Consider the following 27927-nt stretch of genomic DNA (forward strand, 5'->3'; position numbering starts at 1 on the left):
GATGGATCAAGCTTGGTAAAACAAAACGAAGCCACAGTTTATTCACTTCTATGTCAATAACACATTTCGTTGTAACCTTAATTTAAAAAAAAGGAAAGAAATCTTGTTAGACATGATACTGACAGAACTCAAATTTGTGAAGGTCCTGCGAAAAATATGTAAGTTGCACCATTACGACCAACACATTTCAAAAACTGTAAATGCTCTCTTATACAACTATGGCACAATTAAATATGAAATACCGGTACTGTGATGTGAAATGTGAAATATTAAAACATGAGTTACGCGGAATTAAATGTATTGCCTACCATAAACATATTCAGTTTTGCTCTAGTAATGCAAAAGCTATGATTAATTTAGTTCTTAAAAAACTCAACTTTAAAAAAATAAAATAAAAATTAAAAATATTTTTTTATATTAACATTAAAAAAAAAAAATGCACTGAGATCAATATTCATAGGTGCAACTAAAAATCAGGTGTCATTGATCTAGAACTTATAGTTTGTAAAAAAAAACAAGGACCTAAATGTAAAAATTATAATTTAATTATTTTTTTAAAACACAAAGGTTGACGCTATTGCCTTTTAACTTTGTCAAGTGAAGACAAAAAGTTGATAAATTATTGCGGTAATAATTTGCCTGAAATATTGAACTATTTCACAGATACATGTAAGTTGAGTAAATGTTTTCTAAAACAATGTAGAGGACATGAAAAATTTGAATAGGTAAATAAAACAAAATCAGATTACAATCTTGTTATGAAAAACAGTTTTCTAACTCAAATAAAATAAATGTGGAAACAATTTTTTATAACAAACATATTTACTGAATATAAGATTTGCTTGAGCAACAGAGTGATACAAGGCGATAACACAATTTAAAACCTTCCATTGCCATGTATGCGCAATGTTAGACTTTTCAAAGATTTCAATTTCAGTAATCACTATAGAACTTTTAAGAATTCACAAAAATCCTATGAAGACATCAAATGCAGTTTTATTGTGTGTTTTTTTTCAATAAATATTTGAAGATAAATATTTTCTGGTGTGTTTCAGTGAATGAATGTTTAACAACACCATAGCACAAAAACAAATACAAGAGGACAGGGCTCGAACTTAATGACTGCAATTGCCATTGTTGAGATATACATTGCTGTAAGTAGAGAACAATTAAATAAAGTTCCTTTGTGTCAAAATATATACACCAGACAAATAATGGAAGATAATGTACACCAGGGCCCGTACTTATAAAACGTTTAGAGTCTAGACTCGAGACTCTAATAGAGTTTGATACAGTAATGTCATGAAAACGCCATGCAAATTGTATGTGTGTGACGTCATTAGAGATGGAGTCTGGACTCAGTTTTATAAGCATGGGCCCTGGTGTACGTTATCTGCCATTATTTAACATTAGCATTTACACATTTGAAATGTCTTCATACAGCAAAATATCCTTTCAGTCATGTTTATTTACTGAAAATGTCATTTTTTAAACAACTGCCAAAGGCAGGCTCAACCTTGCCGTCAGTGGGCCATTTCACCTGTGGCATTTCATTACAAAATTACCATGGGAGACAAATTCTTAAGTTCGAGTCCTGTGAGGGGCCTAATTGACTAAACTCGCACAACTTTCCAATTTTGCAGTGCCATGCAAAAAGACTTGCAAGGACAATGCAATATTGCTTAAGACTAATAACAGAGCGTAAGTGAAGAGTTCCGTAGATTAGGCCTCACATACTGTCAAACAAAGGTGAGAAAAATGGTATGTTTGAGGTAATTTCATGTTTAATCCACCAAGTTGATTGTCCATGGCAACAATATAAATTATAATGAACAAGAAATCATTAATTAAAGATTTTCACAACCTCATTTCGAAATTAATTTTGAAAATGGATGACTAATGCCAACAAAAAGGTACTGGCCTCATTTTAGTATGCACCAAAAAATTATTAGTAAAAGAGTTCACTGCTTTCTAAGATAAAATAAAAATATATACTGTAAATATACCACATTAATTCAAAAAACCTGTATCAAAATGTCACTGTTAAAACATTTACAAAACATAATAGTAATTTACAAGATTTGATCACCACAGTAGTTAGTTCTTCACAAACATATATATATATATCTACTGTTAAAACCTGTTGGGTTGAACCCCGTCGGTGCTCGAGAAAGTGTTCAACCCACTGGGTAGTTCGACCTAACCATTCGGTCAACATCATGAAAGTGTAACTCGGGACTTCGTTTTTGATTTGCGCACTGCGGTGTATTCGACCCTTCCGAGTTCAATCCAACGAGATCCTACTGTATAATATTTTATATACATGACTTTAAATACTGATGTAGTACATAAAACCTGTTGGTATACAACATGTTCTCTCTCTCTCAAAGTCTTGTCTGTCTGTTCCTCCATCCTACTTGAAGTTGACAGCTGTCTCAATTTCCTTCATCACACGCAACACGACCTCCTCCTGGAACGGTAGTGCTGCACACTGGACGGCCACAGGCAATCCTACGGAACCTTGACACAACTGAAAAACAAAACAACCCCCAAAAGAACAATAAACATTGCAACACACACATATAATATGCAGGGCTATTGGTTTACTAAAACAATTAGGTTTTGCTTTTTGTATTAGCGTTCACATTCTCTGGTTCTAAAAAGTCCCCTTTGAACAGAGGTTTGACTGTAGCTGAACCAGGTTCATCTCAGGTGATATAATTGATACTCTCACTGATGTACCATCTAAGTGAAAAGGCACATAAGTGAAACCTCTCAAATCTGGATCCTCTGTAACTTAACACAGTCCCTTTTTAAACTGGATTCTCCTTAAAGCTGGACTTATTATTTGGTCCCATGGGTGTCCAGTTTAGAAGGGTTGCACTGTATATTAAAATATCTCTTGCTTCAGTCAGAATGAATAGCTTGCATGATAGCAGCACATTTTTATGCTTTTGGGGGGGGGGGGGGGGGGGGAGAGAGATGCAGCAGACACCAGGCATAAAATAACAATTAGGTCAATCCAGTTTTAACTGAACTATTGACAAAAAACCCACTAAAGATCATGTCAAACAATATCGTTGGCTTGTGCAAGAATAGCCAATTGCATAGCTATCAATGAAATTGTAATGTTTGTCAAGATTGCCAATCAGTTATTCTTGTGGCTATTCTCGTATAAGGCACTCATATAGTGTGGCTTTGCCTTAATACAGTGAAACCTTGCAAAACTCGACATTCTGTAAACCAGACTTTTTTCAGTCCTTGTTTAGAAATCAGTAGAGAACTTAACCTCTCTAAAATAGATACCTCCCTAACTGGACATTTTGCTTGATACCTAGGGTGTCCAGTTTGAAGGGGTTTCACAGTAGTGTAAAATGTGCTGAGGTTTCACCCAAACATTCCTTTCCTTTCCTCTCATTGATGGGACATTATAGTTACTGTCTAATTTGTGCCAACGCTGACAGTAATTACACGTGAACAGATAGCTACCTTTCTGATGGCTTTCTCCGTCATATTTCTGTAGAATACACACTGGGATCTGCAAGTTTCTTGTCATCATCTTTGGTTATTCTTGTCACCGGAAGAACTCCACAAGGACAGTTTAACAGGTTGAAGAGACCAAGGTATGATACAGAATCTAAACATGAAATAATCAACTCAAGTTTCACTTATACTGAAAGGAAATCTCAATATAAATCAAATGCATTATCAAGAAATTTAAGCTAGTTTCGAATTATTTATTTTCTAAAGACTTCTGGCTAAAACAGCCTTCATTGCCAAAATCAACCATTTCTAACATTCTGACACCAGATTTGAATTTCCCACATTGACCCAGTCATCTGAAGCTGCTAATTAGCAATTTGTATTGTGTTATTGAAAAAGATATTTGTTGTAATCATTGAAAGTTTTGATTTTCTGGCTAAAAACTCACAAAAATGGGAAAATTGAACTCAAAATCTAAATCTAACACCTTTGAAAGGTAAATAATCATCTCTAAGTTTGGCGAGTAGGACTGGAGGTACCCAGTAGCATAACAGGCTTTGTGGCAGAAAGTAATCTGAAAATACATGTACGTAATAAAAACAAAAGAGAGTATAAATTCCCCTACTAGGTAGTTATGAACTTGAAATCTTTTACAATTAGACAGAGCATTTCATGTACTTTGACACATTTTAAATTACAATTATATTTACTATCATCTTTATAAAAATCATTAAAATATTTCCCATTAATTTCCAAGATTTTAGGGTATGTAATTTTACCCGCTGTACCCTCTGACAGAAACCCTGGATATTGACTATCTAATGTGGGATAGGACAAAAAGGAGAGCTGTATATGAAATGGTCCAAACACCATTTGCCAATAAGACAAGTAAATGTATGCTAAGAAATTAAGTAAGTACATAATGAAGAAGTGTGTTTTAGGTTACATTAGAAGTACATACTGATTACGTCTCCTGTTTTGTGTAGTGGTACTGGGGTACAGGCCAGGGCAGGGCAGATAACTGCATCAAGCTTCTTGTTTCTCCAGCTCTTTACAAACTCAAGCTTGTATTCCTGAAGAAAACAGACGGTCTCCCATAATTAACAGTTGTACTCGATGGCATCTTACTGTCATTATTTAACTAGTACATGCAGAACTTACTCATGCCAATGTTAACCAATGGCTAAGCCATGCAATGTTGAAAGGGGAATAACTCCCACAATTACATCATTCATGCAGAATTTATCTAGAGAAGTGGAATAACTTTAGAAAAAAACTACATATATCTACAATATTAAAATGGAACTAACATTATATATATATTCACTGACTAAAAAGAAATAAATTAATTTTAATTCTGTTAATCGATTAAACAATGGATTTTCAGGTCAGTTATGATGTACATGTGCCCAGCACCCACCCATTAAAAGCATAGCCCAGATCACAACAATTCTGTGTCATTACTACTTAACAATGAATATAAAATACCAAAATGCCTTTTCAAATGTTTCTTTGATTAAACTGTAGGCTGTACCCCTGCAGTATTTAAATAACCCATTGATTTCAATTTGTTATTTTTATCAGTAAATGATAAAATCTGAGCATGTGGTGTGCTGCAACTTGTATAACAGCAAAATGAGTTGTTGCTCTGGGTTAAGGGTAGATAACTTAGAAATTTGTGTTGTCAACCTACATTGATTTTTTGCATATCCATTATGAAGTGACATATTTGCTTAAAAAACCATCCACATGGAAGCCTCTAGATGTTGTACATGTACTATTTTTCTCACAATATATTCTGACATAGCAATTATATTAAAATGAATGTAAAAGTGAATGGATGTTTCACAGAGTTGACCAATTTGTATTTTTGAAGTACACATTTTAAACTGAATTATACATTAATTATTATGACCACTTATTACGTTAAATGACAAGATGAAAAAAAATCTGTTTTACTCACGTCTATCTTCTGTGCAAGGTTCCACCATTCACCGACAGTGGTGGTTTTCAGTTTTAGTACATCAGCTGTCATGGGTTCCTAAACAGAAAACAACTCGTATTTAATGTGACAAGGAAAGGAATATGTGTGTAACAACATATCAGCACATTTTAAATTACAGCAACTGATGTCGAGATAGTGAAAGAAAGAAATAAACGTGAATGACATGTCATATGCTGATAGTGAAAACATAAATCAATCCACATAATAGCTAGACAGTTTTTTATTTTACATATCCTTTACATTTGTCCCTGATATTGTGCTCAGTGTATAATTTTAATTTCATATTAGCCAAAGAACAGCTGCATAATAACTCTCTGTATTACATAGGTGTGATACTACAGTGTACTTATAACAGTGAATTAAGAAAGCCAAGATCCTATTGATGAAATACACCAGCATAAATCTACAGTGTACTTACTATGAAGAGAATTACGAAACTCAAAATCTTCCTGGTGAAGTATGGCAGCATGAATCTACAGTGTACTTACTATGAAGTGAATTACGAAACTCAAAATCTTCCCAGTGAAATATGGCAGCATGAATATACAGCGTACTTACTATGAAGTGAATTACAAATTCAAAATCTTCCTGGTGAAGTATGGCAGCATGAATCTATAGTGTACTTACTATGAAGTGAATTAACAAACTCAAAATCTTCCCGGTGAAGTATGGCAGCATGAATCTACAGTGTACTTACTATGAAGTGAATTACGAAACTGAAAATCTTCCCGGTGAAGTATGGCAGCATGAATCTACAGTGTACTTACTATGAAGTGAATTACGAAACTGAAAATCTTCCCGGTGAAGTATGGCAGCATGAATCTACAGTGTACTTACAATGAAGTGAATTACGAAACTCAAAATCTTCCCGGTGAAGTATGGCAGCATGAATCTACAGTGTACTTACTATGAAGTGAATTAAGAAACTAATGATCCTCCGGTGAAGTATGGCAGCATGAATCTACAGTGTACTTACTATGAAGTGAATTAAGAAACTAATGATCCTCCTGGTGAAGTATGGCAGCATGAATCTACAGTGTGCTTACTATGAATTGAATTACGAAACTCAAAATCCTCCTGGTGAAGTATGGCAGCATGAATCTACAGTGTACTTACTATGAAGTGAATTACGAAACTTAAAATCTTCCTGGTGAAGTATGGCAGCATGAATCTACAGTGTACTTACTATGAAGTGAATTACGAAACTCAAAATCTTCCTGGTGAAGTATGGCAGCATGAATCTACAGTGTACTTACTATGAAGTGAATTAAGAAACTAATGATCCTCCTGGTGAAGTATGGCAGCATGAATCTACAGTGTACTTACTATGAAGTGAATTAAGAAACTAATGATCCTCCTGATGAAGTATGGCAGGCTGAATCCATAGTAAGTTAATCTGATTACTGGGTCAATTCTGTCATATTTTCTGAAAAATACAAAACAGTAATAAATACAATTTAACGACACCCCAAAAGCATGCCACGGATACAAACAGCTCCAATAATAACTAGAATGACCTTGCCATGATAGCTTGCATGTCACATACTGAACAGAGAAAACAAACTTCAATCAATCTACACAACTGAGAGAATGTTTCAAAAAGTAAGTCGGAGGCATTATTCCAATGTCAGATTCCTTTAACATTTTGCAATACACTCCATAACCCCATTTCATTTAGAGCATATTACATATAACAATATTTTCTTTAGTAATTTAAAAATGCTTCAAACGATTAGTTTTATTATATTTATTAACAAATTTCTACCTGTATGAACAGAGAATCGAGAGATGTGCAGTTTAAAGAATATCACTTAGTAAACATTTATAACAAATATTAAAGCATCCAAGAAATAATTTAAAAGTTATAAGCAATTATAAATCTAACAAAGCTCAAAATAACAACGACACTGAGAGGTGTGCGGCCTTGTTTAAGAAATAGGAAAGGCATCCTTCAAAAGAATGACATGCTAAAGTTAAAGCAATTGCAGAAATGTTTCACATGATCTTGACCGTGCCGTGTCTTCACAGTTATGGTACTGATGGTGTGCTGCTGAAACACTCATCTGATCCTGTCCTGGACAGAGAAGCCGGCATGGGCTGACACCTGTGCCAAGGACAGCCGTGCGCTACAACAGCTTGTTCTGAATGTGCACATTAAGTCCTATGACCTGACCTGACCTGACCTGACCTGATCTGAACAAACACATCAAACACACCAAATATAAAAGCCATTCATTAAAATGATTTAGAGATAGAAACAATTTTAAATAATACTTACAGGTCTTTTCGGATTTCATGCAACCCATCACCAAACATAGTTTTCAGAAATATCTCAATAAATGCTTCCCGTGCTCTTGGTGGTTTGAATTCCACAACCTAGAAGTTACAAAGATATTAATTAATGACATTGTCACTAAAACAAATATTCCATCAGTATTAAAATTCTTATTATGCTAATAAAATATAAATGTATCAATCTCTTGAGTTTCACAACTTTGAATTGATCTTACTCAAGCAGTGAAAATTCCCTGTGATTTTCTCTTAATTGGATTACAAAACAGTTTACTGACCTATAATAAATATTAAAATACAAACATGAATACCGTGGAATGCATGTAAAAGAATGCAAAATTACTAATGGGGATTATATCATGACATCCACATGATTGAAAATTTGGACAATGTATCACAATATTAACACTTTATGTATTATACACACACACACACACACACAGTACACACGCAAACACTCAGGGCTCGAAATGCAGTGTTAGTACATGTACCGGTGCATGTAACTTTTAAAACTGGGTGCACGCGGTGCATGCTAATATTTGTCAAGTACTGTGTATTGCGTATACTAGTATCCTGTTGTCTACCAGATTCAGACTCAAGTTGTTGAATTTTGCGTATGCATTTCGTAATCTGTTCGCCACATGAAATGATAACTTTTATCTTATGGGCGCATCCATTTCGTATTCCATAATCCTACTTATAACAATGGTTGTTCGGTCATTTCCGTGAAATATATTTGCGAAAATTGCCGGCAATATCTCGGTTATATCCGTGAACGGTATTAGGGAAGGTGGTCGAGACCGACTTTGGGGTATCCACGCGCATAACACAGTTGTCGTCACTGACAAATTGAACTCCGCCAGATCTGTGATCAATACAAAGTACCATAACTGCCTTGAAAATTTTCGACCTCAGATATGAGCACTTGATCAGATGATTGCGAACGTGCAGGTGCGTTACTCGTGTAGTTGACTCGAAGTCAGCCAGTGATTATTTCAATCGCAACTTCTCGTCGAATTCCGTAGGCTAATTTATATTATACCAACAGATCTTATCGAGTTAAAAAAGTTGATAACTTGCTTAATACAAAACACAACTATTCGTACGTTTTTGCAATAGGCCTATTATAGATTTCTGTAAGGCGTTTACGTTGGGTGATATTTTCAAATTTGATCAAGAATCAGTAATAAACGCAGTTGTATAACGTTCCGGTACTGTTAATAAATACATATAGGTATTGCCAAATAATTCTGAATACAGAATAGCTTCGTATAAAAAAAAATCAACACTCTAATCAAGGTAATTAAAATAGTATTTTCCTCATTGTTAACAGGATTTACCTTATTTTTGGTGCATGCAGAATTTTAATGGTGCATGTAACTTTTTTTCAGCATGCACCTGGTGCATGTAGATTTCTTTTTTCATTTCTAGCCCTGAACACATGATCTATACATTACTACAATCAGAACATCTATAAATGATTTAATCTTTTAAATATTTACCAAAATATACATGTAGTAAAAAGGACAAAAGCATCATATATATGCAATTATTCATAATTTTAATATTTTTACTATAGAAGAATTATACAGAGGCCAAAGATTGTTTTTTATGGGTTTTTTTACTAATGATATCACTAGAGCCCATTGATTTATTAATTATTGGCTGTTGGTTGTTAAACATTTTATAATTTTGACATATAGTCTTAGAAAAAACCTGCTACATTTTCCCCTTAGCAGCATGGGATCTTTTATATGCACTTTTCCAGACAGGACCATACATATCATGACCTTTGATATACCAGTCGTGTAACACTCACGTAGCACGCGAAAACCACACATCAAACAATGAATTTATCATATTTAAATAATGACAATTGTTAAAGGGACATTCCTGAGTTTGCTGCATTGTAGGGTGTATACTACCAAATCAAATCCCATAGACGACAATAGTAACATATGTGGCTAAAACTCCTACCTGTAACGTATCAACCGACATAAACGCCACGGATATAAATACTACCACCCCTTACACTGAAAGTGAATCAGAAAAAAATGGGGTCAAGCTGCTCGTTTCTGAGATAACGGGTAGCGTCTATGACTACCCTAGTTTTGCACAAAATTCGAGTACTTTTTTTTACAGGTACCCCATACATGTTTCAAGCACAAGGCTACTTGACACATTGGTACTAGATGAAATAAAATTGCACTTTTTTTTTTTTACCCAGATGAAACTATTATTTTTTACAACCAACACACTCACATTTATAACCAATCACAGGACTTGTGGTGTTCACTTCTCTATCAAAAGTTCGGTGCACCTCGAACTTTGACCCAGCCGGAAGTTATTTGGTTTAGTACTACCTGTAAGATGTTCCCGACTAATAACATATTTCTACGATTAAACTTACATATTAAATATATTTCCTTGTTTAGAACATCAGTGTCTGTATATTCAATGTGTTTCTGGTTGTCTTAATATTTGTAAGAAGTCCAAACTGGATTTTGTCTTCAAATAATTTCTTATGTACGAAAAAATTATATTTCGAAAATAAAATGAAATTTAACCTAGTACAAATTTTAGACTGATCAGAAACGCGTTTAATATACACCCACTAATATTTTATGCACAAAAATATATTTTATATGTAATTACAATCGTTACAAAGTCTTTGTTAGTCGATAACATCTTAAAAAGTGCAGCAAACTCAGGAATGTCCCTTTAACAAGCATTTTGAGAGTACTGTTAAAGCAATACATGTCCCCTACTGGACCCAACACATTTTTGTATGTCCTGAATTCAAGTGTTAAAAATAGGTAGATCGCCATGAAAGTCAAACCTGATCCGTAATACACTATACGCTATACACAAACAGTGAGCTCAGTGTCGAAACATTGCGAAAACATAGCCCACAAAACTATATGTGGGACAGATGGACAGACTAAGATGAAACCTACAGTCCCCTCCAGTTGGAATGGTAGTCAAATAACAAAGAATAACAAGGTGTGACAGGTGATCCACAAGTCTACAATATTGGTAACACAGCTACATGTATTTCTGTTGACGCTAGAAAATGATGTTTTGAGTTAAAACTGCACTGGAGAATACATCCTGGTTATCTAATGAATTCATAGCCCCATAGCTACAGCCTGGTATTCATAAATAACAAGGTGTGACAGGTGATCCACAAGTCTACAATATTGGTAACACAGCTACATGTATTTCTGTTGACGCTAGAAAATGATGTTTTGAGTTAAAACTGCACTGGAGAATACATCCTGGTCATCTAATGAATTCATAGCCCCATAGCTACAGCCTGGTATTCATAAATAACAAGGGGTAGGATGTAGCCCAGTGGGAAAGTGCTCGCTTGATGCACGGTCGGTCTAAGATCGATCCCAGTCGGTGGGCCCATTGGACTATTTCTTGTTCCAGCCAATGCACCACAAGTGATATGTACTATCCTGTCTGTGGAATACCGCATATAAAAGATCCCTTGCTGCTATATTAATAAAGAGTAGCCCACTGCAATGCAACAGCAGGTTTCCTCTGTCCGACGCCATATAACCATACATAAAATACGTTGAGTGCATCATTAAATAAAACATTCCTTTGTTCATCAATAATATAACTGTACACTCACCGTATGGCCCATCTTCTCAAGGGCTGATTTTGCCACCATTACAGCCCTAGCCACAGCTGGAGTTGGGTGGATGCAGCCGTCCCATGTATAGAAACCAACCCTCAGTGGCGTTTTCTTCTCATATACCTGGTAAAGAAACAACAATGGTTCTACCTCAGTGCTGATATGCAAAAATTATGATTTTGAATGGCAAATGTTCATTAATTTTTGTTTATATAAACGTTTTTTATTGTCAGGTGAATTGACATTTTCTTTTTACTATCATGATGTCTAAATAACAACTATCTTAAAAACCAAGTATATTAAAACCCTTCATCAAAATGAACATTGAGAAAAAACATAATCATACAGTTTTGTACGTTTAATAAAAAAAAAAACCAGTTATGTATAAAATACACTAGATTTCCTAAAGATGAGGATGGACTTGACTGGATCTATGGTTAGACTGTAGCCAGGTAGGCCTATTTAAAAAAAAAAAAACAAGACATTCAATTTACCATGCACATAACCATTTGGAGGTTTTAGATCTGCAGGTGTTATTGTCTGTTTGAAGTCTGCAAATATTTCATTCTTCATCTCAGGCTAATGTGCCTTCCATCAAAAATGACATTTGTAGACATAAAATAGACAATAACATCTTCAAATGTAATAACTCCAAAAGATTATATCCTGATTAATAGCTCTAATACTAAATATCATGAATCTTGTATATTTACTTCCGTTCTGAATGGCATCACTGGGATAAAAGGATCCAACTCGTACATGTATGGCACAGTAAGACATTGCATGCTCAACACCAAGGAATCGACCTCTTTAGCCATCGGGCCGACTGCATCCCTCACTACAACAAACAAATTTCAATCAGTAAACAAGTATACATGTAGATGTCCCACTTGATAAATAAACAAAATTCCAAAGAGAAAATTAAAAATAATATTTAAATCAAATAGATCTAAGAAGTTAAAATCAAAAATTAAAAAACAGAATAGAAATTTAATAGTCAAAGGTTTATTTAGAGATTATTAAATGAGTTTGTTTGTACTGATATTACGAAACGAGTGTCAGCATTTTTGTATTGTGTGAGCGAAAGCAACCATAATACAGTACATAAATCGTGACACGAGATTTGTAAAATCAGTACAATACACACGCGAGTGTGATAATGTCTTTATTATCCCTATTATTATTATTATGTCTTTATGAATAACAAGGGCTGTCTCAAAATGTTCAACCTAACTACAAGGAGATGACGAAATGAAGTCATATTTCACATGCACAGTCAGAGCTAGGACTGGGAAAACAACGTCATGTTATGACGTCGCTTCCCAAAATTATTTTCATTACACTTGTTATTACATGTGTGCTTCGTATGATTTTTATTGCATAGTTACCAGATATGGCCAAATTACTTTAATGCTATTTAGTGGTTGGCTAAAATACGTTATTATTTCTAGAATTTAGCCTTCACAAATTTCAAAAGATTAAAATAAAATATTCATTTATCTTGCTTAACAATATTTAAAAATCACATACCTAGTGTTTGCCCACTTCCTAGAGGAAATATGCCACGTGTACTGTAACCAGAAAAAAGTGCAAAAAACCATTATATATATATGTCAAACAAAAATTCAGGAAACATGTCTTGACTGGGGTGACCGGAACAGTTTTCCAGCTGTGCTAAAATCTGAAATACATTTACCATGTAATCTCTGCATTATCAATGCTAATGAAAATATAGCAAAAATGCTGGCAACAGTCTATTAAAAAAAAGGACATCATGTCAGAACATTTGCTCATATGGCAATACTGATTTTTGGTACCAAAACAATTGATTTCTAAGTCATAATTGATCTTTGTGAGGGTGGCAGAGTATCAAGGTATCTGCTTCATCAATAAATACTTCACAGCTACAAAATGTAACCATCTTTTGTTCTTAACTTGGCAAGTCTGTACATTACAACACTGCTTGACGTCAGAATGACCACTGGCAAAAAAAAGATAACAAATAGAATACATAACTTCGTACTTGACAAAAAGTATTGTTAATCTTGTACTTATGAACCGACACACTCATGCACTGGCCAAAGGCTTGCAAATAATGATGTCAATCCATTTGAACAAGATAAACAGTACTGCCTCATAGCTTGTGGAGTATTCTTCAAATGAATACATGCCTAATATATATTATTTACCTGAGTCGTTCAGAGGTAGGTTTAAAACCACATATGCCACAGAAAGCACTGGGTATCCTGATGCTTCCACCAATATCATCTCCAAACCCAAGGAGAGAGCCACCGCCCCCAATCAGGGCCCCCTCCCCTCCTGATGACCCCCCAGCACACCGTGTTTGATCACATGGGTTCTTCGTTAGTCCACTGATTGGGTTTGAGGTTTCAATCCTGAAAGAAATGAAAATATTGCAATTAAAAAAATGTACATACCCTGTATATATATATATATATATATATATATATATATATATATATATATATATATATATATATATATATAGTAATAGCTTGTTAAAATGACTGGCATTATTACTATGACATTTACACCATCCAACAAAAAATTGTCGGGAACAAACGTACATCAACGTTGTTATGTTCATTACATTGGAATTCACACCTTCTGACACCTACAAAGTGAATTGAAGAATGAATGAATGACTGTTTAATACCACCCAACAATGAAAAATACATCGGCTATTTGGTGTCATTACACTGGAATTCACACCTTCTGACACCGACAAAGTGAACTGAAGAATGAATGAATGAATGTTTAACACCACCCAACAACGAAAAATACATCGGCTATTTGGTGTCAAAAAAAGATACAGAGACATACAGCATACTATCAAGTACAACAAACATCATGAGAGGTACTGCTAAAGCAATGCATGTCCTCTACTGAACCCAACAGTTTTTCGTATCTCCTAAATTTAAGGATATACCTTTGTAAAAAGTAGGTAAATCACCATGAAAGATAAACTTGATTAGTAACAGCAAATGATAAGGAAATATACAAAATTTCATCTAAATATTATCAGGAATGGCAAAACAAAAGTCTGGGGGGAAAATATTCAAGGGCCATAACTCTGTCAAAAATGGGTAATTTGCAATGAAAGTCAAACTTGATATGTAACAGTACAATATAAAGATATACACAAAATTTCAGCTCAATATCTCAAGACCATCTTAAAAAAAAAACCAGTATGGAAATTTGTTTTTCGTCTCCTAAGTTCATGGCCATAACTCCATTAAAAATGGGTAATTTGCAATAAAAGTCAAACTTGATCTGTTTCAGTACATTGTAAAGCTATACACCAAATTTCAGGTAAATATCTCAACACATTATAAAATTATGAAAAAACGGAAATGAAACCTATAGTCCCCTCTGGTTGGACCAGTACGGGACTAATAACTTATATATATAATAGTCCATTAGTTTGCTTTAATATTATTGTGGGTTTTTATAAAGTTAAAAGTTAAAGTTTGTAAGAGCACATTGTTTTATTCATAATCGGCTAGTGGATGTCAAACATTTGGTAATTCTGACATATAGTCTTAGAGAGGAAACCTGCTACCTTTTCCCATTAGTAGCATAGGATTTTTATATGCACTATCCCACAGGACAGCATATACCAGTTTTTAATACACCTGTCATGGTGTACTGTCTGGAACAAGAAATAGCCCAATGGGCCCACCAATGGGGATCAATGCTAGACAAACCACACATCAGGCGAGCACTTTACCACTGGGCTACATCCCACCCACCCTGTTTTTAGTGCGACATGCATGCAACAGAAACGATGCAAAGCAATCTAATCTGAATAATAAACAAGCTTTCTTTTCAGATTTTTCAGAATTTTTAAAACATTACAAACTGTTTTTATGAAAACCATGATTTTGGACATAGTCACTTCTGGTGGTCTGCCACTTTAACAGTTTTAAATTCGTTAAACAGTATAAACACAAACCCGAGCATTGTCTGTGGAAGATTTGTTCTCACAAAAGGAATGGCACCTTGCCTTTTCAAAACCTGTAAGAACAAAGAACAATGTTTATCATAACATAATTATGATTCATTAAATAAAGGTATATTGGAGTCTTTCTGTGAGGGTCCAAATTAAAGTTACAAGTTAAAGTTTGTTTTCTTTAACACCACTAAAGCACATTGATTTATTAATCATGGGTTATTGGATGTCAAACATTGGGTAATTTTGACATATAGTCTTAGAGAGAAAACCCACTACATCTTTCCATTAGTAGCAAGGGATCTTTATTATGCACCATTCAACAGATACATGTATATCAATTGTTGTGCACTAGCTGGAATGAGAAATAGCCCAATGACAGGGATCGATCCTAGAGTGACCGTGTATCAGGCAAGCACTTTACCACTGGACTACAACTTGTACGTTTCAACTTGATGTTTTGTACAGTGTATAAATGGAACATGCGTCTTTAACATGAAGATTACCTTAACCAACACAGCATCGTCCTGCACTGGCTTGTCAACATAGTGCAACATTCCTGCAGTGCAATCATAGCCCTACAAATCAAAAACAATTTATTTAATATATGAAGGTAGCTTACATTTTATTCACTACCCTGGAACCAGTGTGCTCCAAGAGAGTTATAATGGCTGAATAAGAAAAGATTATGGCAAATATACCGATCTCTATCACTAACAATTATTAACCCCTGTGTGTCCAGGACAGAATGCTTGAAACTTAAAGGATTATAAATATGAATATCAACTTGTAATGTATAAATGTATTCATCTACAATATTAAAACTTGACCATACCATATTAAACATTCAACATATTTAATATAATATATAATGACAAATTATTTAAGATCTCCTATCTGCTCCTGATATATAGACGAGATAAATTATTTGTATTCAGTATATGACCCCATGAGATTATTAGTAAAAGGTGAAGACATACACTTCTTTGAGAATAAATTACTTAGGAATGTGTACCTGCACATAGAAAGCCTCCTTCAAGCTGATGGGAATCCCATGTAGCGGCCCCTTCTTCTTGCTTTCAAGGTCACACTCCGTCGCAAGAGCCTGTAACAAGACACACACATCAAACTAATAATTACTTTTCAGTCTTTACCATGAGCAAAGTCAAGGAAAACTAAAAATCACTCTCAATAAATGATGCCAGGTGAGCAGTCACATGAAGTTTTAAATATAATTCATTAAACACATTTTATTGCAAGGTGATCAATTTTACAGATCTCTTAAAACTTTACAGGCGAGTGTAGAGGAGACTGATCAAAGTTAAAGCTGTTTAACAACACCACTAGAGCACATTGATTAATTATTCCTCCGTTATTAGTTGTCTAACATTTGGTAAATCTGACACATAGTCATCAGAGGAAACCTGCTACATTTTCCCATTAGTAGCTAGGGATGTTCAATATGCACGTTCACACAGAGAGGAAAGCACATACCACAGCCTTTGACCATTTGTGGTGCAATGGTTGGAACAAGGAAATATCCAATCAGTTCAGTGGATGCACCCGTCAGTGGGCCCACTAGGCTATTTCTTGTGCCAGCCAGTGCATCATGACTGGTATATCAAAGGCTATGGTATGTGCTATTGTGTCTGTGGAATGGTGCATATAAAAGATCCCTTGTTACTACTGGAAAAAAATAAATAAGGTTTCCCCTCTAAGACTATATGTCAGAATGGAGAAAACTTGGAGTGTTTTCTCTTTTATAGATACATTACCTGTCCTCAAACAAGGACACCTCCCCCCCACGCAAGTGGTCTGGTCCGAACATCCCAACAGCCAATGGGATGGCCTAAATTCTTCTACTGCATACTGCTCTCTAGTTCCGGTCACATGACTGTAACTTCCTTCTTTTTCTCTTCGCTAAAGGGTCTGGACGTCCTTTTGCTTGGCTCTGTTTGTAGTCAACTTTTATAAGACCTTTGGTTTTGTATTCGTGTTTGGGTGAAATGTTTTTCACCTTCGTTTTCGTTAGCTTTCGTATGGTTTTTTTCTTCGCGTATTTCGCTTGACTTTCCAAGCGTTAATTACATGAAATGTTGTTTATATTGCCGGTTGTCGTGTCGGATGCCATTTGCAAAATGGCGTCTGTGTTGACTGGCTTTGTGTTTGGGTGAAATGTTTTTCACCTTAATTTTCGTTAGCTTTCGTATGTCTTTCGCGTATTTCGCTTGACTTGCCAAGTGTTAATTACATGAAATGTTGTTATATCGCCGGTTGTCGTGTCGGACGCCATTTGCAAAATGGCGTCTTTGTTGACTGGCTTTGTGTTTGTGTCATGGATTTTTTTTCTTTCTCTTTCACAGATTGAAAACTTATTATCATGTCGGATGTTAATGTTCAGCGACAGGTACGAGCGTGTTTACGCTGTAAGAAGTTCACTGCAGGTGGCGACCCTCATGATTTATGTCCGGGTTGCCGTGTTCCGTGCAGCCTCTCTTCGAGATGCGACCTGTGTTCGGGCCTGTCTACTGTCGAGTTCACGGCTTACTTGAAGGTGGTGTCGTCGAGAGCCAAGAAAGTGGAATCTTCGCCGTCAATTGCGGACTCCGTAGCAGAAGTATTACGTTCGATGCTACCCACTATGCTGAAAGAGACTATGGCGTCGATGGCGACCTTACCAGAACCGGCGGGTTTGGGGTCAGGTCCGGTTCCAGTCCCCTCTTCAGGGGGTGCAGCTCCAGGATGCAAGACTTCAGATGACAGGCCTGCGGTTCCTACGCAGCCCTCTGACAAGCCGACTCAATCAGACGTTCCACGGCCTCCAAGGATCACCGATCTTCAGCGGGGAAGTCATCTTCGGCGCAGCGGAGCCGGGACCGGAGCCGGGACCGTAGCCGTTCCCCACGACCTGCACGGCTCCCTATGGGTTCCGTGGATCGGCAGCGCAGACCTTCTATTGAGGCTTCCGAGGGTTCTCGACGAGACCGTCCACGGTCCGGTTCACCAGTGGCTTCTGTTTCGGCAGATCGATTAGCCTGTGCTCGAGTGCTTCGAGACTTTGGAGATGCAGCGCCTACAGCGGTTTCCATCCTTGATGAGCCTGACTCTCCTGACCATATGACTATGAGGGATTGCTTGGCGGCCGTCTATGACATGTTGCCGTCCTTGCCACATCCACCAACACCGTCCAAGAAGGGACTGACACCGATGATAGCGACTGATGTCCCTCCGGAAGATGTGGTGATCCGTTCCTTGGCAGCCGGTACACTCGTATCCGAGGTGGCGACAGATTTAGACCGCACCTTTAAAGACACAGCGTCCTTCGTCGCCTTCCCGTCTTGGAATCACCGTATGTATCCGGTGTTTGACATGCCCTTTACAGATGGAGCTCCGTCTTTGGATGAAGATGTTCACCGTCTTGGGAAGTCGTCAACCGTGGGGGGGGGAGGTGCCCTTGTTTGAAGACAGGTAATGGCTATAGAAATTACCAAATGTTTGACATCCAATAGCCGATGGTTAATGTTCTAGTGGTGTTGTTAAACAAAAACAAACTTTAACTTTTTAAAGGGATTATCATTGCACCATGATGAAGACATGCAAAGGAGCTCAGTAGCAAAGCAGTCGTCCAACCAACAGTGAGTCTTAGGACTGATATATTCCTGGTCAATCAACTGATATAGAGGTGATACAAACCTGGGGCCCATTTCACAAAACATTGTAAGTTTACGTCTGTTATTAGCAGTTATACCGGTCATACATTTGCACGTGTTTGGCATCTATTTCATGCAGAAAATTACATCATTATGGAAGCTGGAGTATTTTAAAGACAAAAGAAAATGAAATATGTGTTCTTCTAACTATATTTGTTGTACTATAATAGTAATAAGAATTGTTGTTTAGTCGTAGATTTACGTTTACGTGCAAAACTAGGCTTACAATGCTTTGTGAAATTGGGCCCTGTGCTAAAAAAACCATCTTGCACACGTTCCTATAGACAGTAATATAAAAACCCCATCTTGCACACGTTCCTATAGACAGTAATATAAAAAACCCATCTTGCACACGTTCCTATAGACAGTAATATAAAAAACCCATCTAGCACACGTTCCTATAGACAGTAATATAAAAAACCCATCTAGCACACGTTCCTATAGACAGTAATATAAAAAACCCATCTTGCACACGTTCCTATAGACAGTAATATAAAAAACCCATCTAGCACACGTTCCTATAGACAGTAATATAAAAAAACCCATCTAGCACACGTTCCTATAGACAGTAATATAATGTTTACAACATTAAGCTTCTAATTCTTTTCCTTTTGAATCTAAAAAGATTTACCTGTGCTTCCCATATTGGTTCCACAACACAGTTCAAATGTTCATTCATCTGCATTGCCTGATGAAAGATAAATGAAAGGAATGTAGATACACATATCACATACATGACATTATGTATCATTTTGTACATATGGTAATGATCAGAAAATTAAATTAATAGATCATTACAAGTACAAATAAAACCCCCCACCCTAAATTCTACAATTACTTGGGTATTTATTTATATATGTACTATGTACACTGAAATTTATGCTGGCTCCCTAAACAATGAACGTACAAATTAACATGTAAGTATATAATTAATTTTTTTTTGCATCTATACACTTTATGGCAATCTGATTGGTCCAGAGGTACTCGATGAACCAAAACATTTAAACCACGCCTACCCATCCCTGTCCGACTAGCACTACTTTTGTGCAACTAGCTGAATTATTCAGGCGACAATATTTAGATATTTTGATGGGGGAAAAAGGCACATGAAAGATACAAAAGCAATAAAATTGTGACACAGATGTCATAATAGTACACTTTTTTATACGATAAATTAAAAATGGAAAATCCTATATACAGTGTAAATGTTTGACATGTTCCTTTCATTCACATATATAAAATATAAACTAAACACAAATCAGACAATTCCTTCCAACATAACTAAACAAACCGTTAAAATGCACACAGCAGCTACCAAATGACGTCATTTAAAAATCACCTGAGTCAAATAATAGTGAATAATTGTTTGCATTCTTATGCAACAAAAGTATCAATGAAGTTTACACAAACAATACTACACACATAATTAAAGCTAAACAAAATAAATTCAGTCATTTATTGTTAAAGTATGCATATAAATTTAATTATAAGATTTGACAGCAATTATTTCTTGGTTCATTCAAGTATGAACTTAAAGAATGATGTGCATACAAAAACCGAAAAATAACTGCAGTCCATTCTTAAATGTAGCAAAGAAATATTCTTATTTCCACAATGCAATATTTATATATATAAAAAAAAATGTTTTACTAATACAGTCAAAACAATGAGTCTTGTTCCAGAAAATCTAATGTTTTAAATATGCATGTATATTAAGATACAATGTACACATAATGTATACCTTTGACTGGTAGGCTCTCAGAACTTCCATTGCTGTTAGTTCTCCAGACTGTAACTTCTGTTGCAATTCTGCCAATGACAGCTCCAGAATTTTGTCACGATGAACAGAAGAAACCTACAATCAACCACAGGAAGATATGAAGACTATTTTAGTGAGCACAAAATTGTCAATGATTTTGTTTTTAGTTGGTAATCATCAACCAGGTTTCACCCACCTAAATTCATTAAGTACAGGTCTAATCCAGGACTGATAACATGAGGGAGGTATGTGGAACTGTAATTATTAGTTCATGTCTGGTAGCTAGATTTGCAATTTTAAACAAATGTAGTGACAGAAGGCAGTGGACTTCAAACTGTACCAGCATAAATTACATCACGTCAAAAAAACCCACACCCAGATACTTTAAATACATACACCTTCTGTCCGAAGCTGTTCCGACAGCAGCTGGAGAGATTTCTTGAGCGACTCTTGTTTTGTTTTGATCTTTCTGTCTATGCAGTAAGACCGCCAAACCCTCAGAAGAACGTAGCTTCCAACGCAGACAACAAACGCAGTTCCTGCCACCTGTCCACAGATATCACCGCCATAGTCGCTCCACATGATCACGTCAAAGAAAGCCATTATTCAAACCTAAAAAAATATATAAATCAAATGTTTACTACATACATGAATAGGTAGCTGTAACATACAAGTATCGGTGTTCACCAGGAAAGATGTACACGTAGCTGTAACATACAAGTATCGGTGTTCACCAGGAAAGATGTACAGGTAGCTGTAACATACAAGTATCGGTGTTCACCAGGAAAGATGTACAGGTAGCTGTAACATACAAGTATCGGTGTTCACCAGGAAAGATGTACACGTAGCTGTAACATACAAGTATCGGTGTTCACCAGGAAAGATGTACAGGTAGCTGTAACATACAAGTATCGGTGTTCACCAGGAAAGATGTACAGGTAGCTGTAACATACAAGTATCAGTGTACACCAGGAAAGATGACAGGTAGCTGTAACATACAAGTATCAGTGTTCACCAGGAAAGATGTACAGGTAGCTGTAACATACAAGTATCAGTGTACACCAGGGAAGATGTACAGGTAGCTGTAACATACAAGTATCAGTGTTCACCAGGAAAGATGCACAGGTAGCTGTAACATACAAGTATACAAGTATCAGTGTTCACCAGGAATGATGTACAGGTAGCTGTAACATACAAGTATCAGTGTACACCAGGAAAGATGCACAGGTAGCTGTAACATACAAGTATCGGTGTTCACCAGGGAAGATGTACAGGTAGCTGTAACATACAAGTATCAGTGTTCACCAGGAAAGATGTACAGGTAGCTGTAACATACAAGTATACAAGTATCAGTGTTCACCAGGAAAGATGTACAGGTAGCTGTAACATACAAGTATCAGTGTTCACCAGGAAAGATGTACAGGTAGCTGTAACATACAAGTATCAGTGTACACCAGGAAAGATGTACAGGTAGCTGTAACATACAAGTATCAGTGTCCACCAGGAAAGATGTACAGGTAGCTGTAACATACAAGTATACAAGTATCAGTGTTCACCAGGAAAGATGTACAGGTAGCTGTAACATACAAGTATCAGTGTACACCAGGAAAGATGTACAGGTAGCTGTAACATACAAGTATCAGTGTACACCAGGAAAGATGTACAGGTAGCTGTAACATACAAGTATCAGTGTTCACCAGGAAAGATGTACAGGTAGCTGTAACATACAAGTATCAGTGTACACCAGGAAAGATGACAGGTAGCTGTAACATACAAGTATCAGTGTTCACCAGGAAAGATGTACAGGTAGCTGTAACATACAAGTATCAGTGTTCACCAGGAAAGATGTACAGGTAGCTGTAACATACAAGTATCAGTGTTCACCAGGAAAGATGCACAGGTAGCTGTAACATACAAGTATACAAGTATCAGTGTTCACCAGGAAAGATGACAGGTAGCTGTAACATACAAGTATCAGTGTTCACCAGGAAAGATGCACAGGTAGCTGTAACATACAAGTATCAGTGTTCACCAGGAAAGATGTACAGGTAGCTGTAACATACAAGTATCAGTGTTCACCAGGAAAGATGCACAGGTAGCTGTAACATACAAGTATCAGTGTTCACCAGGAAAGATGTACAGGTAGCTGTAACATACAAGTATACAAGTATCAGTGTACACCAGGGAAGATGCACAGGTAGCTGTAACATACAAGTATCAGTGTTCACCAGGAAAGATGCACAGGTAGCTGTAACATACAAGTATACAAGTATCAGTGTTCACCAGGAAAGATGTACAGGTAGCTGTAACATACAAGTATCAGTGTTCACCAGGAAAGATGCACAGGTAGCTGTAATATACAAGTATCAGTGTTCACCAGGAAAGATGTACAGGTAGCTGTAACATACAAGTATCAGTGTTCACCAGGAAAGATGTACAGGTAGCTGTAACATACAAGTATCAGTGTACACCAGGAAAGATGCACAGGTAGCTGTAACATACAAGTATACAAGTATCAGTGTTCACCAGGAAAGATGTACAGGTAGCTGTAACATACAAGTATCAGTGTACACCAGGGAAGATGTACAGGTAGCTGTAACATACAAGTATCAGTGTACACCAGGAAAGATGTACAGGTAGCTGTAACATACAAGTATCAGTGTTCACCAGGAAAGATGTACAGGTAGCTGTAACATACAAGTATCAGTGTACACCAGGAAAGATGACAGGTAGCTGTAACATACAAGTATCAGTGTTCACCAGGAAAGATGTACAGGTAGCTGTAACATACAAGTATCAGTGTTCACCAGGAAAGATGTACAGGTAGCTGTAACATACAAGTATCAGTGTTCACCAGGAAAGATGCACAGGTAGCTGTAACATACAAGTATACAAGTATCAGTGTTCACCAGGAAAGATGACAGGTAGCTGTAACATACAAGTATCAGTGTTCACCAGGAAAGATGCACAGGTAGCTGTAACATACAAGTATCAGTGTTCACCAGGAAAGATGTACAGGTAGCTGTAACATACAAGTATCAGTGTTCACCAGGAAAGATGCACAGGTAGCTGTAACATACAAGTATCAGTGTACACCAGGAAAGATGTATAGGTAGCTGTAACATACAAGTATCAGTGTTCACCAGGAAAGATGCACAGGTAGCTGTAACATACAAGTATACAAGTATCAGTGTACACCAGGAAAGATGTATAGGTAGCTGTAACATACAAGTATCAGTGTTCACCAGGAAAGATGCACAGGTAGCTGTAACATACAAGTATCAGTGTTCACCAGGAAAGATGCACAGGTAGCTGTAACATACAAGTATCAGTGTTCACCAGGAAAGATGTACAGGTAGCTGTAACATACAAGTATCAGTGTTCACCAGGAAAGATGCACAGGTAGCTGTAACATACAAGTATCAGTGTTCACCAGGAAAGATGTACAGGTAGCTGTAACATACAAGTATACAAGTATCAGTGTACACCAGGGAAGATGCACAGGTAGCTGTAACATACAAGTATCAGTGTTCACCAGGAAAGATGCACAGGTAGCTGTAACATACAAGTATACAAGTATCGGTGTTCACCAGGAAAGATGTACAGGTAGCTGTAACATACAAGTATCGGTGTTCACCAGGAAAGATGCACAGGTAGCTGTAACATACAAGTATCGGTGTTCACCAGGGAAGATGTACAGGTAGCTGTAACATACAAGTATCAGTGTTCACCAGGAAAGATGTACAGGTAGCTGTAACATACAAGTATCAGTGTACACCAGGAAAGATGCACAGGTAGCTGTAACATACAAGTATCAGTGTTCACCAGGAAAGATGACAGGTAGCTGTAACATACAAGTATCAGTGTTCACCAGGAAAGATGACAGGTAGCTGTAACATACAAGTATCAGTGTTCACCAGGAAAGATGCACAGGTAGCTGTAACATACAAGTATCAGTGTTCACAAGTATCAGTGTTCACCAGGGAAGATGTACAGGTAGCTGTAACATACAAGTATCGGTGTTCACCAGGAAAGATGCACAGGTAGCTGTAACATACAAGTATCGGTGTTCACCAGGGAAGATGCACAGGTAGCTGTAACATACAAGTATCGGTGTTCACCAGGGAAGATGCACAGGTAGCTGTAACATACAAGTATCGGTGTTCACCAGGAAAGATGCACAGGTAGCTGTAACATACAAGTATCAGTGTTCACCAGGGAAGATGCACAGGTAGCTGTAACATACAAGTATCAGTGTACACCAGGAAAGATGTACAGGTAGCTGTAACATACAAGTATACAAGTATCAGTGTACACCAGGAAAGATGTACAGGTAGCTGTAACATACAAGTATCAGTGTACACCAGGAAAGATGTACAGGTAGCTGTAACATACAAGTATCAGTGTACACCAGGAAAGATGTACAGGTAGCTGTAACATACAAGTATCAGTGTACACCAGGAAAGATGTACAGGTAGCTGTAACATACAAGTATCGGTGTTCACCAGGAAAGATGACAGGTAGCTGTAACATACAAGTATCGGTGTTCACCAGGAAAGATGTACAGGTAGCTGTAACATACAAGTATCAGTGTTCACCAGGGAAGATGCACAGGTAGCTGTAACATACAAGTATCAGTGTACACCAGAAAAAATTAGTGGTGATCACTCCAACTCCCATCAACTCTCATCTGGAAAGTTTTAGTAGAGTGGCAAATTAACCACCTTGTAAAAAATGTTTTAATAAAACATTTTTATTGTAATGCATAATGTATAATGTAATGTATAAATTTTGTTTTATTCGCATCCTAATAAAAGTAACAAAGTGTACATGCATGCATTATTTTCCATGTTATAATGTGCTTAAGGCGATGATTGTCATTTGCAAAATCTATGTTGCGAACATGTGCTACGGTATTTAAAATGTGTAGTTATGATTGAAAAACCCCTGATACATTGCAATATTAATTAATCTACTTTATGATACCTAGTTATTTTTTGGCAAATGACATTTCTTAGAAGGCCCATATATCTGCTAAGTAGAATGTTTTTTCATAGTGGTTATGTGTCAAAACAATAGATGACCACATTATTGGATTTCTGGAAATTAAATGACAATATTTTATTTGTTAGTTGATGTATACATTAGTCAAAATAAATTATTAAATGCATAAATTATAGGGTGGGTTTTTCTGTGGGGGAATAACAATTATAACTCTGTACCTCTCCCCATCGCTCTCACAATGTAGCCTATTATGTTATGAGCTAAGACCAATCACGCTCCAAAATGTCATACCTGTAACACTTGTGAATACTCGCAGAAGTCAAGACATTATGACATAACTGTACTGATAATAGTAATATAACTGGATTTTCTGTTGGTATTTATGTTTGTTTCTTTGGTTATAAATGAACAAAATGGTTTATTTAACGACACACTCAACAGTTTATTTATGGTTATATGGCATTGGACATATGGTTAAGGACCACACAGATATATAGAGAGGAAACCGGCTGTTGGCACAACATGAGCTACTTTTCGATGGAAAAATATCCATCCGGCCCCCCCCCCCCATCAATGTATGGGGCTTAATATATGGAATGAATGGGTGGGTGGGGGGGGGGGACCGGGTAGATATTATGCCGAAAGTCATTTCAGTGTTTGACAAATATTTGAGTAAGTCGCTAGTCCTCATAGAATTTTTGGCCAATGCTATATGTATTATAGTAATACTGTTGATGATTTCTACTAACCTAGACTAAATATTAATTAGTCAGGACCGAGGGCCAGTGGATTTGTTGAACCCTGCATTTGTTGAAGAACATTTTAGCAATAATGCAATCCCTTAGCTCCCCTCTAGCCCTGGCCTCTTGGCGTGAGTTTGCGACCCGTACCCCGTTTCAGTGGTTAGTGTTAGTTTTAAGGATAGGCTTAGGGTTAGTCTTAGAGACTTTGATATAGAGGAGTATGAGTTGAATTCTTTCCGGCCTGTTTACACGAGCGTAGGAAGGTGCCAAAAAGTGTGTGTATGTGTGTGTGGCACACTTTTATATTTACACTTTTACATTATTATAAAGTAAAATACCCCCCCCCCCCCCCCTTTCCTTTGCCAGTGTTTTTTAATATATAAATAGGCCAGGTTAGAGGTCACTAAGTTATAGCAATGCCTGTGCTTTCCCCACCCCTACAGCCTGGCACAGGCAACCTTCACCTTTGCTTCTGTCTTTTAAGTTGTTATACAATTACCTTTTGAGCATGCAAAATACTAGTCAAAATTAACAATGTGCTACAACACTTACGATATACACCTTGCTACAAAGTACAACTGTCAAGATAACACGATTGAGTGTAATCGAAGTCACCGATTCAGTCGCGACTCGCAGTCAGTTGAAATGTTACTGCGTTGAGTGAAAAAAAAGAGAAAAAAAAAGTTCGCAAAACTGGTTCATACGCTTCCCATTAACTGTCAAATCGAATGATTATTGTTAAAATAATTCGCGAACGTTAGGCCAAGCGTTGCTCGATGTCACGTTCCTGTTTTTGTGTTGATTAATTAACCAATCAAGTAATTTACTCCTATGTACATCCAACCTTTGTTCAACGCACCTAAAAAAAAAAGACCCCCACAAAAACAACACCAACACACACAAAACAAAACAAACAAGAAAAAAAAGAGAGACCCCCCCCCCCGAGACCCCCCCCCCCCAAAAAAACCCCACACAAAACAACAACATATTTAATGTATTTTTAAACAAGCTGTGATATAAATGATATCTAACGGACACAAATGCACTATTCTCCCCCAAACCAGGTTTAAAACAAATGTAAACATATTTTGCAACTCAGTCTTACTTACGGCGCTTATGCGTCACAGACCAACAAGTTTCGGGTTAACTTATAAAGCAAAGTAAAGTGTGTTCTGTTTAACGACACCACTAGAGCACATCATCGGCCTCTTTGTCTCCACCTCTTCACAGCCTGCACAGGTCAGGTGCACCGAGGATAGTGTCGTCGTAATCACTTTAACCAGTTTAAAAAACAAAACAATGATATCTGGAT

The 27927-nt window shown here is 36.7% G+C and overlaps 1 protein-coding gene across 4 annotated transcripts; it reads right to left on the reverse strand.

Annotated features, from left to right (window-relative positions):
* On the reverse strand, nucleotides 1–27850 carry LOC121375639 (fatty-acid amide hydrolase 1-like). Of its 4 annotated transcripts, none has more exons than XM_041503189.1 (17): nucleotides 27725–27850; nucleotides 21265–21480; nucleotides 20851–20964; nucleotides 19741–19797; nucleotides 16415–16504; nucleotides 15906–15977; nucleotides 15403–15464; nucleotides 13616–13822; nucleotides 12957–12997; nucleotides 12140–12264; nucleotides 11424–11549; nucleotides 7767–7864; nucleotides 6815–6914; nucleotides 5447–5524; nucleotides 4445–4556; nucleotides 3490–3637; nucleotides 1–2530 (listed from the first exon to the last, which is right to left on the reverse strand). In XM_041503189.1, the coding sequence occupies exons 2-16, from the start codon at nucleotides 21469–21471 to the stop codon at nucleotides 3510–3512; spliced, it is 1617 nt and encodes a 538-aa protein (XP_041359123.1). In that variant the 5' UTR covers nucleotides 21472–21480; nucleotides 27725–27850; the 3' UTR covers nucleotides 1–2530; nucleotides 3490–3509. The 4 variants fall into 4 exon arrangements, with proteins under 4 accessions (XP_041359123.1, XP_041359124.1, XP_041359126.1 ...); XM_041503190.1 differs by lacking the exon at nucleotides 27725–27850 and adding an exon at nucleotides 27168–27486; XM_041503192.1 differs by lacking the exon at nucleotides 27725–27850 and having other exon boundaries at nucleotides 21267–21408.
* Nucleotides 27851–27927: the final 77 nt, after the last annotated feature.

The sequence above is a fragment of the Gigantopelta aegis genome, chromosome 6 (assembly GCF_016097555.1).
Source record: "Gigantopelta aegis isolate Gae_Host chromosome 6, Gae_host_genome, whole genome shotgun sequence".
NCBI classification, from domain to species: Eukaryota; Metazoa; Mollusca; class Gastropoda; order Neomphalida; family Peltospiridae; genus Gigantopelta; species Gigantopelta aegis.

What these genes read in the sequence shown, in the direction of transcription:
- LOC121375639 (XM_041503189.1), bottom strand. Translation starts at nt 21,471, where the DNA reads ATGGCTTTCTTTGACGTGATCATGTGGAGCGACTATGGCGGTGATATC. An exon ending in AACAGCTTCGGACAGAAGGT is followed by an intron (nt 20,965 to 21,264) that starts GTATGTATTTAA and finishes GGTTGATTGTAG; the next exon opens with GTTTCTTCTGTTCATCGTGA. An exon ending in CCTACCTCTGAACGACTCAG is followed by an intron (nt 12,998 to 13,615) that starts GTAAATAATATA and finishes TTCTGGTTACAG; the next exon opens with TACACGTGGCATATTTCCTC.